At 48.8% G+C, this 12,349-nt stretch overlaps 3 protein-coding genes across 3 annotated transcripts; 1 reads left to right on the top strand and 2 right to left on the bottom strand.

Moving 5' to 3' along the window:
* Nucleotides 1–557: 557 nt before the first annotated feature.
* J3458_021210 (uncharacterized protein) lies at nt 558–968 on the top strand (the record flags this gene model as incomplete). The annotated part of the gene is made up of 1 exon (XM_066122474.1): nt 558–968. The coding sequence occupies one exon, from the start codon at nt 558–560 to the stop codon at nt 966–968; it is 411 nt and encodes a 136-aa protein (XP_065972484.1).
* Nucleotides 969–3,428: 2,460 nt separating this feature from the next.
* On the bottom strand, nt 3,429–4,262 carry J3458_021209 (uncharacterized protein; the record flags this gene model as incomplete). The annotated part of the gene is made up of 4 exons (XM_066122473.1): nt 3,429–3,620; nt 3,685–3,747; nt 3,810–3,914; nt 3,966–4,262. 4 exons carry the CDS (start codon nt 4,260–4,262, stop codon nt 3,429–3,431), a joined length of 657 nt encoding a protein of 218 aa, XP_065972483.1.
* A 4,117-nt stretch (nt 4,263–8,379) lies between these two features.
* Nucleotides 8,380–11,009, bottom strand: J3458_021208 (uncharacterized protein). Its single transcript, XM_007816836.2, has 6 exons — nt 10,700–11,009; nt 10,224–10,624; nt 10,140–10,146; nt 9,872–10,033; nt 9,518–9,801; nt 8,380–9,466 (listed from the first exon to the last, which is right to left on the bottom strand). The coding sequence occupies exons 2-6, from the start codon at nt 10,548–10,550 to the stop codon at nt 8,540–8,542; spliced, it is 1,707 nt and encodes a 568-aa protein (XP_007815027.2). The 5' UTR covers nt 10,551–10,624; nt 10,700–11,009; the 3' UTR covers nt 8,380–8,539.
* Between the last annotated feature and the right edge of the window lie 1,340 nt (nt 11,010–12,349).

Raw genomic sequence — 12,349 nt, 5'->3', positions numbered from 1 at the left:
GGACAAAACGCGCAGGTCGAGTTAATGGCTGAGATATATCGACGAGCATTTGGGGTTTTGGTTTGGCTGGGCCCAAGTGAGCATGACTCCGATGTAGGCGTTGAAGCCTTGAGACGTGGAGGCCGGGCCGCTCTTCAATCACTCATTAGCCTGCAACGCAAACCGGACTACAAAAAGAACGCGTGGGAGCATACGCTGACCTCACTTAGACCGAAATGGTTTCCTCAAGACTTTCCGGCTTTCAGTTTGGAACTTGTTCCAAAGGTTCTAGAACTGCCATGGTTCCGGAAAGTTTGGGTACTGCAAGAGGCAGCTCTTCATGACGGCGTCATACTTTTTTGTGGCCAACAGTCAATTAAGAAGAATGTCTTGTGGGCAGGTGCTCGAACTGTTGTTACACTATCGAACGAGACGTTGACGGGCCGTGAATTTGCTCACGATAATACTCCCGTGTGGCGAGCCTCGCTGGTTCTAACTTTCTTGCACGGCGCACTCTGTACCTCATCACCTCCAGTAAAAAGAAGTCTCCGCTTGAGTCAATTCTTTCAGACATCACTATGAATCTAGGTGAATGGGCTAATAAGGCTATGGATCCCAGAGACCGAATCTTTGCCGTACTGAGCTTTGCGTCAGATTCCAACGAGCTTCGCATTCTGCCTGCCTACACTACGTCATGTGCACATGTGTATCTACAAGCTGCCACAGAAATACTGTCTCGTTCGTTAACCTTGGATATTTTCTATGCTGTATCATCGAGTAAGAATGTGCAGGGACTCCCATCCTGGGTCCCAGACTGGTCCAGCCCGAATGCTTCTACTTTTGGACCACGTCGCATTGGTAAAGCCTGTGCCGCAGGAATTTTGTCCGTAGCGAGACCTCAATTCAGCTTTGACATATATGGAAACAAACTCTTGTCGCTATCCAGCCATACAGTTGATGCTATACATGCTATCCTACAGAAACAGTAGCATCCTCGGTGGGATTTGTCTGCTTTCAGCGGCGACAGCAACGCATTGGACTTCATGCGGGACTTGCAAGCTTTTGGAAGAGGCTACAGGAAATGCATGCTGTTCCGAAGGAGAATGCCTGGAGGCGCTTTGGAAGACGCCAATTGCCGACTGCGATGCCTACCCGAAGCCCGGCTCAACTGTGCGTCCATCAGCGAGTGAAACGATGAAACGATTCGAGGCTCTTCTCGAACAGGGCCAAACCGGTTGCACGAAGGATGATGTGAGCGCGAGTAGGCCATTTCTTCACATAATGAACCTTGAATCAGCCCGTAGGCGAATGTTTCCCCCGGTCAATTCTGTTGCATTGAGCGTCGTTGAGTTCAAGCCTCCTGCTAGCGCTCGGCCCGAGTCCTTATGGAACTTTCGCGTGCAAAAGGCGAACTTCCGACCAGGAGTGACAGGTACGCCGTTCGAGTTCCGGGCAGGAAGCATTTGAGATGGTGTACAAACCGGCCTGCGAAGATAGCGTGAGTCCTTGGTCAACTACGCAGCCTTTACTCTCCCATCAGGGGTTGTGGCGGTAAGAAGAAGAGACTCGCATGAGACTCACAACAGGGTGAGTCTGCGCATCGGCCGAATCGCGGTGTTCTAGGCCCGGCTAGCTCAAGGTCATCGTCCAGGCTTGTAGCCCATTAGCGAAGGTCATCCAGTAGGTTTAGCATTTCTCTGCTGTAAGTCGTCCAAATCTGAGGTATGAAAGGCGCTGTCACGGCGGCAAACGACGGATCTATCACTTCGGGATTAAAGTCCAAATTATCGTCTCCAGTCGCTCCGAGAAACATGTGTGGGATATAACACTCTTGAATGAGGGCCTCAATCATGACCGGGAGTCAGTTCGTCCGAGGGGCCAATATCGGCAGTCATTTTCTTGTACCAGAAAGTCTTTCGCCGTCGGGTGGATCAGGTAGACGCTTGAGTTGTTGACAAAAACGAATGTCCAACATAGGTGACGGGTCTCACCAAATCTCAGGCACGGCATGGCTTTAGCCGCGGTTGGCGACCTCGTCTCACTTACTAGGCAGGCATGGAAATGACCAGCTTCAATAGCTGCTCATTGAAATGCTTGAGAGACTGAAACAAAACATCAGGGCTATTTTGAATGAGACATTCTTTAGGACTACTTTAATTCCATTGGAACATGATTGGGGTAAACGTCGCCAATGACGACTCAATCGCTAGAGGCGTTATCGGTGGCGTTAGTAGGAGCCTTCTTCCCTTCCCTTATCTTCCTACTCATCTTCCTCATCTTTTTCTTCCTCTTTCCCAAATGAAGCTATTCGCGGGTACTCTTGTTCCGCAGCGCTATGTTTACCTTGGTGGTGAAGCGATCGACCTACCCAGTAAATAGAGTCAAGTGTGTCTTGATGATCATTCCCTAGTAGTTGCTCTCGGCCATCAGCTGCTCGTTGATACGCTTGTTCTGCAGCGCTATATTTCTGATGGTTAAAAAGAGATGAGCCCAGTGATTGAAAATAGTAAAGGGTGTCTTTGTGGCAATTCCCTAGTACTCGTTCTCGGCCATTAGCCGCTCGTTGTTGCGCTTGTTCCGCAGCGCTATATTTCTCTTGGTAGAAAAGCGATTCACCCAGCGAGTGAAGAGAGCCAAGGGTATCTCCATGGTTTAACCCTAGTACTCGCTCTCGGCCATCAGCCGCTCGTTGATATGCTCGTTGTGCGGCGCTATATTTTTGTTGATAGAAAAGTGAGTCGCCAAGGTCTTGAATCACAGCAAGGTTTTCTTCATGATCTAACCATAGTACTCGCTCTCGCCCTTTGGCTGCTCGTTGGTACTCTCGTTCTGCGGCGCTATATTTCCCCTGATTAAATGGTAAGTTGCCAATGCGTTGAGTAGCGCTGAGGGTGTCTTTGTAGTCTACGACGAGTACTCGCCCTTGGTCGTATTTAGCTGCTAAGCCAGAGTTCAATTGCATGGTGTTAGGTGAAGAGCGGATTGGTGTTGATGATTCATCATGACGAGAATCACTATGCCAGGGAGATGTCGGGCTATGTGATATGAGACCCTCATGGGAGGTTGTATTGTAGGCCATGGCTGAGGTGGTAAGCCGCGAAAGCTCGGATGCCACTGAATTCGGGTTCAGTATACGTTCTGAAGGTTCCCCATCGTCGGACGCTAGGAGAAGTGAAATGAAATTAGCTCAAGAAGAGTGGCCTGCAGACTACTTGTATCCTTACCTGGGCTAATCCATGTGTCACGCAGGGCCTGCGAGGCTGAAAGTCTCTCCTCCGGACAAGTTACGAGAAGCTTTCCAATGAAGTTGAAGCATGTATTTCCAACCCCGCTATTGAGAAGAGCGTGGGAATGAAAGAAAGACCTGTCTTGGCAGATTTCACCAAAGATTTGCCGGATGGAAAGGGGACATTGCCAGTAATAAGTCAATACGTGATGCATTCGACTGCTCATATGTCAACAGCATTGGTGTATCCTGGGCTTGACTTTGCTGAGTCCAAGTAGTCGAGAATTTCAGGTGCCATGTACGGCTGAGTGCCGCTCTTGGTGTGATACTCGGTGCTCACAGTCAGTCTTTTGCTCACTGCAAAGTCGGCAATCTTCACCCACCACTGGGGTGGTCCATGTACGACCAAAACACTCTGTTGCATGCATGTTCATCAGTAATTAGCGACCGGAAGAAAGCCAAAACTCATGACAAAATACCTGCGGCTTGAGACCGCGATGTGCAAAAGACTCGGCGTATATAATCTCCAAGCCCGATAGTATCTGCCGAGTAATGTCCTGAGTCTCTGATTCTACTAAGTTAGTTTCCCAGAACAAGGAGCGACGTTCTTGTTAAGGTCTCCTAGAGCAATGTATTCCATTAATGGATAGACATTAAGGCTATTCTTGAACCACCCAATAAACTCAACAAACACGGCAGCTTCGCAATACTATCTAAAATCAGCGACGTGATAGAGTTATCTTGGCCGCAGTTGACGTACTTTTAGCTTTAAGAATTCCAGAAATGCCTTTAGTTCCTTCTCACAGTCGTTATTACTGAGAGTGGCGCCTGTTGCGATCTTTTTAACAGCCCTAACAGCCTCATTTTTCCTGTTCCTCTCCAGCCTTACTTCCCCGAAGCCTCCCCGGCCTAGGAGCTGCTCAAAGTGCCAAACCACTGTTTGCCGTTTCCGCCTAATATTCCTCTTAGGGTCTGTAACAAAGTGTATTTCCTCCACTCGATTGTCATAGGTGGCGGTGTCAATGTGCCAGTGCTCAATGTCTGATTTCGAGGCCATGACAGACAAAAAGTTAAAGTCACCAGATTCAAGTCAGCCGTTCGGGAGTATGGCAGTAGGCGTTATTGCCCTTGGCGGCATTTGGCCGCCGTTGATAATGTCGTCAAGGTTGAAGTTGGGCAGTTCTGAGTTGACAGCTGCTCCCAATGCTTCGTTGACCCCATTCGTCTGTATTGTACTCCGTACGGCCAAACAGACGGCTTGCTGGACCAGGCGAAGCAAGAAGCCGGCAGATCAGAGAAGACCATAGAAACAGGGTCTTGGGAGACGGCCAGAGTCTATTGCGTGCCTGGTCCCTTGGTCCCCTTGCCCCCCCGGTGCCAATAATCGTCGAGCGATGGGTAACTAGGTTGCGTAGGACTGAAGAACTTGACATCCATGTCTGGACTCACAGCAGACAGACGAACAGGGAGCCATGCAGCGTGTCAAGTGGCACAGCAGCAGCCACTGTTGCACCCAGTCGCCTTCGCTTCCATGTTGCAACTCAACCGTGCTGTCTGGCTGCGGCATGGGCGTATCTCACCGTTCCACTGCAGCCAGGGAGTCCAGATGTTCAGTCTGGAGGCCTCACTTACAGTTCCTAGCCCATCAGGGAGGCGGCCGAGTCGGGGATTCTTTCGCTTTCGTCACGCTGAACCGATGCAGTCCGATAAGGGGATGAAACTCGTGCTCTGCGCCGTTCGGCATGGGCGAGCTCTTCTTGAGACTTATGCTTTCTGGCTCGTTTACGGTCAAGACTCGTCCGTCCTCTTTCATAAGCGGGCAGTATGCAAGGCCGATCATGACCAATATGACAGCAAAAACTTCTACACCATGATGCTGTGCAGTTACTCAAGCACATTCTCAATATAGGCTACCCCAAGGACAATCCCATCTTCATCCGTGCAGTCTACAGCACCTACACCGAGTCCTTGTCCGTCGTGGTTGGTACCACTTCCTACATCCAAACATCGCAAGCACAAAAGGACAACATCAGTATACCGGTTCCCTAGTCGGCATGGCAGCTCCCTGGAAGCCACATCTTCAGGTTGCCGCTTGATTCGATTGGCGCTGCCTGGCGTATTTCGAGGTCGTGCCACCCAGTCCGCCGATCCAAGTATATCGCTTCGTACAGATGAACAATTTTCCTCATCTTTTCCGTACAGTACAAATGACGTTCACAGGCCGATTCCAAGAGTACGACGCCCAGACTATATATGTCATGTTGCATTTCGTAATCCACTTCTGGGTGCGTGCCCTGACGGCTTGGATGACGATCTGCGGCATCGGTTAGAACAAATTGACGAGAAACGGAGAGGGGATTTTACAGAGATTATTCTCCCAAATATCATCTCTTTTTGATACCGAAGACTGTTATGAGATGAATTTAGTTACCATTATAAGGCCTCTGCTAAGCCCTTGCCACATTTTCACTAGCACTCCGACTTTCCAGATTGCATAAACTTCAAACCTACCCCTACCGTGCCTCACAGATACGACATACGCCTTATACTTGAACATTTGGTAATCCCTCGTGATGACTGTCAGAAGTTCGAGGTTTGCGAACTCTACTTGTAAGGCGACATGCTGCGCTTGCAAGCCGTGATGGGAATGGTGAGTGGTGAGGTGTATTTGGTGGGAGTTCCCAGTCCCCTCAGACGTGGTTCTGTAGGCAGAGACGGCTTTTGACCCTAAGCGGGCGGCAAGAAGGGAGGAATCTCAGGACCATAAAGAATTCCCGGAACTCATTGAAACCTTGTGATGTTCATCCCCTTTTGTTTAAAGCCGTGTCGGTGTCGCCGCCGCTCTCCCCATCTTTTGAATTCGTAATATGCAACGTTTCCACTACTGGCCCAACCTTCCAACACTTCCTGTTGCTTATCTTTATTTTTCATATGCCCCTGAAATTCGAAAGCAAAGTTGCTCTGAATATGAACTAAAGCCACCCCGCGCAGTCCAATCTTTCAGGCTTTTGGGCCCATGACTATCAGGGTGGCCGGTGAAACCTATTTCTCTTCCCGCTTATCAAGGGGCTAGGTGTCGGAAACACCGCGTCTTGATACCGGACCTTGCGACAATCCATACCTAGCCGTGAGTTTGTCAGCGGTCATGCCGCAATAGGTTAACCCAACATTTGAACCATTACGGGCAGTAACTAGTTGGCGTTGACCCAATTTTGGCTCCTAGTGCCGGCAGTTCACTTAGAGACCAACCATCCATCATTAAATTGTAAATCCCTAAACGGCAGGTCCGGACCCGTTGGGAATGGGTGACAAGAGACTAACTCAAGACCAATGGCTTCCCAATACGAGGACTGGTCCCAGACTTTGCACCCTTCATGTTCTCCTAGAACGCGAATATGGATGCTCAGAGATAGTAGTTATGCTTTGTAATCTAAATGATAATGTTTAGTTGTTACGTCTTACTGCCAGTGTTGGCCAATGCTGTTGTCGACTCGGTGTGGCGTCAAGTACATTGCTAGTCACGGCTAGGCTTGGCAAAACTACAGCAAGTTGTACGGAGTAGACAGCGTGGGCTTATGAGCCCTTATGAGCCGTCTCCATTGGCTACCGACTGTTTCTACAAGTAGAATAATTATACACCAGTGATAAATAACATTGCGGAGCAGGCGTAAGATGATGTTTGACAGGAAGATTTGAATGACCGGGAATTCGCAGACGAGGTCACCCCAGTCCCACTCTGTTTGGTATCCGGACCCTGCTGATCCTTGGTGCAAGTACAACTACGAGTTGATGGCAAGTGCTCGAGAGTTTCTATCAATTCCATAAATAGGACTGTCATCTCTCCGGTTATCAAAGATGTGCTGGCTTCCAATACTTTGACCAAAAAAGATCGTTTTCCCCAAATGTCATATATTTCCACAAAGTTTCTGGTTTCTAAGAGCACAGCGGGATGAAGTTCAACAACGTTCTGGCCTATCTCGTCTTGGGCGTCACCGCACCTAGCTAACCTTCCTAGCCTCAATGCCGCTTAAAGTAGTTGCGCCAGATCAATCGTCGCCAGGGCCAAGGCCAATGGTGTCCAAAGACGCGGCTGCGTGGCTGCGATTGCTACTGCTCTTGTGGAGGTTCGTCACCAATCCGCTATCCCCTGACACTTTAAGACATTAGAAGCCGCTGATAGATTTATAAATGTAATAGTCTAAGCTTCTCATGTGCGCGAACAACGCGGTCCCGGCATCGTTGAAGTACAGACACGGCGGCATTAGCTCTGACCGTGACTCCGTCGGTATTTTCCAACAGCGCGCCTCTGTCTACAACAATATGGCCTGTAGCATGGATGCCGGCTGTTCTGCGGGTCTATTCTTTTCTGAAATGAAGCGCATCGATCGCTGGCAGACTCTGAGTGTTGGCGCTCTGTGTCAAAAATTCCAGCAGTCCAGTTCCCCCGATCGCTATGATAGGCAGGCTTCTGCTGCTGCTTCAATTTGCGCCGCTGGCGGTCTGTAAATGAAGGAGGGAAAATTCGTACATGTACATCCACTAGAGCACTTTACTTGTTTATGAAGACGAAGACATTTACTCAGACCCGGCCTGGCGTCTGCTAAACGATTCATTGATGTTTTTTCGAAGCAATCTCTCGTCTCCCAGAATCAGCTAGTGGGGAATCTTGTGCATGGGAACTGAAAATAAACCTCACAATGGCATTTAGGCTTGTGTGCTGGGTTTGGTAGGATCCGGAATATGGCTTTCACTCACTTTCTTTGAGTTGTTGTTCGACATCTTGCGCTCTGCTTGGACAAGGTTAATCTGGTAAGAGATCTTGGCCGCAAGAAACGGAGAAAGCGACATATATAATGAAAATCAGATGCCAAGGATACCATGTTGCTTTGTAACTAAGTATGGGAGCTTATTGATCATGTACATCATTCATTGCTTTTCAACTGACGAATAGTTGAGGTTTCTGTTCTCCGCCACAGATTGGTTGAGTTTAAGCCGGGGTCCATGTTGCTCTTGAAGTAAGACAGAAAAAGGGGCATTCTAGCTGTTAAGATAGAAATGATGTCACCATAACCGATTACAAAACCTGGAGCGGTATTCGCTGTATTGCTTTCGTCAACGTGGCTCCAGTCACCGACACTCCAGGGGTGTACTGCTCCCCATTGAGACGTACGTGGGTTTGATAGTCTCGTATATATTGTTTAAATTAACATTTATATGCGCAGCCAAGTCATCCCGTTCAAGGATGGATATGTATAGACCGCAAGTAGGTACATTAGGCAACAAGAGCCCAGGTCAAGTCTCTTGAGACCAGCTGTTCTGAGAGAGATATCTATTCTAATCCACGTAGCCCACCGGCTCCAACGCTCCCTCATATTGCGTTATGTAACCATTTACACACTCTGAAAAAGTCACCTTCTTTTGCTGATTAAAAAAGAAGTCATCATACTTTGAATCCATGGCATCGTCGAGGGAGCGGACGTTGTCTTTGGGATCAGGGAACAGGGTTTGCCAAGGCTCTCTGCAGACTTTGCCCTTGCAGCTCTTGAGGGTGAGCAGCAGAGCGTCCAGACGAGCAGACAAAGCAGGTATGTCGTATCCCGACGTCTTTTCCTTGCTTTCGTACAAATTCGTCATTTGATGTGGATCAGTTTTCATGTCGTACAGCTGGTGCTCGTTGGTACACCAGACGCCGTACATGAAGTCGTGATTGTCACCGACGAGACGGAGAGTCTTGTACGTGTTTTTCGCAAACGCCCCCTGCAAGTTGCCAAAGACTTCGCCCTCGAGGTAGCCTTGACCCCAATATTCAATGTTGACATGCTCGTTCTTGCGCACCCGGTGCTTCTGATCTTTGCGCGTAACTGCAATGGGAACACCATCAAAGTCTTCATGCAGAGGGATACCCGCGAGCTTGAATAAAGTAGGGACAATGTCGGTGTGGGAGGTCGGGAAGGAGACTTCTTTGCCCGCGGCGATGCCGGGCCCGCGAATGACGAATGGCACATTGATATCCTCTTCAATGTTGCAGGTCTTTCCGGGGGGTAATCTATGCTGTCCGATGTGATAGCCGTTGTCGCTGGTGTAGATGATGTATGTATTGGCAAGAACTTCCGGGACCTTTTCCAAGGCGTCAATGATGCTGCCAACTAGCTCATCGACAGCCTGTAGGGTCTGTAACCGAGCGCGATAAAAGTTATCGCTGTATTGGATTTGTGTGGAGTTTAATCGCGGAAGATTCTTCAGATAGTTGACATGGCCAGGCTATGGCAGGTTCTTAGCTTTGCGCAATCTCATCTGCGGGTCTTCACGTACTGTAATTGGATTGAAACTTGGGGAGCGAGGAACCGAGACATTTGGAAACAGATGCTTGTGTCGGTCGGCAGGAATCGGCGTCGTAAACCCCGTGTTGGCGTGAGGACCTATAGGCGCAACACCCAAGAAGAAAGGCTTGCCCGCAGCAAGGGCATTATCGAGGAACTCAAGGGACCTATTGGCAATGACGTCGGTGGAATATTGCCCTTTGATACTCCTGTATTCATTTTTGTCTAGGGCCATGATACCATCAAGATAGCTATAAGTTCCAGGGTCAAGCAAGACTGTAGACGCACGACATGGTCGGTTAGTGATTTGAGCAAGAGGGAAGTTTCGCCCGTCGACATCACGTACAGTCAGAGCGAGTCCATCCCTTAGCAAAGGGCTGGTTGTATGTGCGAGTGCTGTGCTGGTTCATGAGTTTTCCGGTGTAGTATGTGTTATACCCGTAGCTTTGTAGCCACACGGGCAAATACGCCTCATTGAGCCCCTGTGTAGCAAACTTCGTGTATCCACCTGTAAAACATGAAAGTCTAGTCAGTTTGACACACGGATCACCCAATGATCCGTATACATGGATCGAAACTAGAGTGTGGAAAGGTCATCGACTTATGGAACATACCATACGGCTGTTATTTACATTGTTAATCAATCTATGGTATACGGATAAAGGCCGACCATCGAGGTCTGGAAGAGTTGAACGTACCCATGACACATCAGTAACATTGGTATTGTGCGCAGCCTTCCCCGTAAGGAGAGACACTCTCGACGGACAACACAATGCGACAGTGCAGAAATGCTTCTTGAACGTGGTGCCCTTTTCGATCAGCTGCTTTTGGACTATGTCCTGATATTCAAGAGAATTTAGGTGCAGATCTTGATCATCCGTCATGATGAAGATGAAATTCGGTTTTGAAGTGCCATTTTGATGGTGATTCGTGCCGCTGGCCATGCGGAAAGCGAGGGCTAAAGCCACAAGCAAGAACAATGGTATTGTCATCTTGTTCCAGATGCGGTGGGTAACTGGAACCATGGACGACGAAAGCGACCGTCGGTTTGTCGGTAGAGGGTCAGCCGTGGCAAGAGTGTGTTTCTCAGCCCTCCGGTCTGTGTGGAAGTGAGACACCATGGCGCAATGCCGTCAGCAGGGTATCAAATGTCTTTATAAAGCCATTCCCTTACCCCAATCCTAGCTTCACACTAGTCAGCTTTAGGTCAAGCTTCAATTGTTGAAGAAAGTATTCGACATGAACGAAAATGATGAGTATGTGCGACTCGTTTGAACACAGCATTTTGACCCTGGCGCTTCCAAGTTCGGCGGAGCGGCTGGGTTGTGATGGTGTCATCGCTCCTGGATCTTGACAGACGTTGCGGCCCACATGGTTTGCCAATAACCAATTATTCAACGCTTTTCCCTCATGACGCGGTGCGGTGGAACTATCGCGACATTCAGCCCATGTATGATTAACACCGCGCAACAGGGCACTTGTGCTGATCCCCTTCCTTTCTGACGCATTACCGATATTCCGATATAAATGCAGTTTGTCCTCTGCCGAGCCGAACCTGTCAGCGACCCTCCGATTAGAATTACGAATTCATTTGTCATGCGATGGCTGCGATGAACCACCAGCCAGCATTGTTATATTGCAGATGCCAACATTGATCATTACGTACCACTCCGCGGAACAGGAAACGGAATAAAAGGCCAAGAAAAATCCGTCCATCGGATCCTACAAGTAGGCAAAGATGAAGAGGAACAGGGCCGTTCGTGCAGCCGGCCGGCGATCCCCCGCACGGAACGTCGGCACGGATGACGTGGTCTGTACGACGACTTGGTGTTTTCAAGAAGCTCTTGGACAATCTATCACTTGACACAATTCTCTCGGCATTAATGGCTGCCAGTTTTAGTGTAATTCCGAAGTCGCTGATTCATCCGTTTCCTCACCAAGGGCTATTTACAAACATGCTATGCAAGTCTGTTGCAGAAGATGTACCTGGTAGCCAGCCGGAAAGGTGGGAGTCGAGCGCAAGCTTGAGATACCATATCGCGAAAAAGAACGCGCTCTAATCGAATAGCAATTATACCCCCTTATATTCCTTTGACATACCAGATAGATTGGGTCCTGTTCGAGAACCGAGGGGACTTGTCTTTGCGGAAAAGCTCGAATTCTGTACAGTTCAATCCTTGAGACAGACACCCAAGCCTAAGACAACTTTGTGAACAGATACTACGCACATCAACAAATTGTGAGCCTAGACTCGCGGATAACAAAGATGTTAGCTACAAATGAATATAGAATCAAGTCCAAATACATGACCTATGCTCTACAAAGGAAATACCAAAAACACAGTTTCCAGGAAAAATCTATAATACCGTAAACCTGACCGACTTTCCACTGCTTTGATAAGCTAGTGCACCTGAAAAAGAGCGGCAAAACATTAGAACAAATTTCCAAGTCTAATCTGCTACTAAATGGTGCGATAACAAGCAAAATCACCATGAACAATACCACGAGAAAATCAGCTCATCGTAGTACACGGCGAACTGTAGTAGCACTATCAGCCACCGAAGCGGAATACATGGGTGAAAGGCAGGCTGCTGAAGACGCTATTTAACTCAGGGCCCTCTTGAAAAAATCCTCTTGACCAGCACAATAGATCGATTCGGAGCTTCGCATAGAGCCCCTCTGATGGCCACATCTACGCCCGAAGTCCTCAGCTCTAGGTGGCGCCCGACGAATTTTGAAGCCTAGTTGACTCTTACCGTTGCCCCGGGTGCTCGAGCAGTATCTTGGCGGTACGCTTCACATGACAAATCTGGCAGCAACTGGA

This window comes from Metarhizium acridum (assembly GCF_019434415.1).
Source record: "Metarhizium acridum strain ARSEF 324 chromosome Unknown scaffold_578, whole genome shotgun sequence".
NCBI classification, from domain to species: domain Eukaryota; kingdom Fungi; phylum Ascomycota; class Sordariomycetes; order Hypocreales; family Clavicipitaceae; genus Metarhizium; species Metarhizium acridum.
The sequence above is the reverse complement of the archived record's forward strand: the minus strand, read 5'-3'. Positions and strand labels throughout refer to the sequence as shown.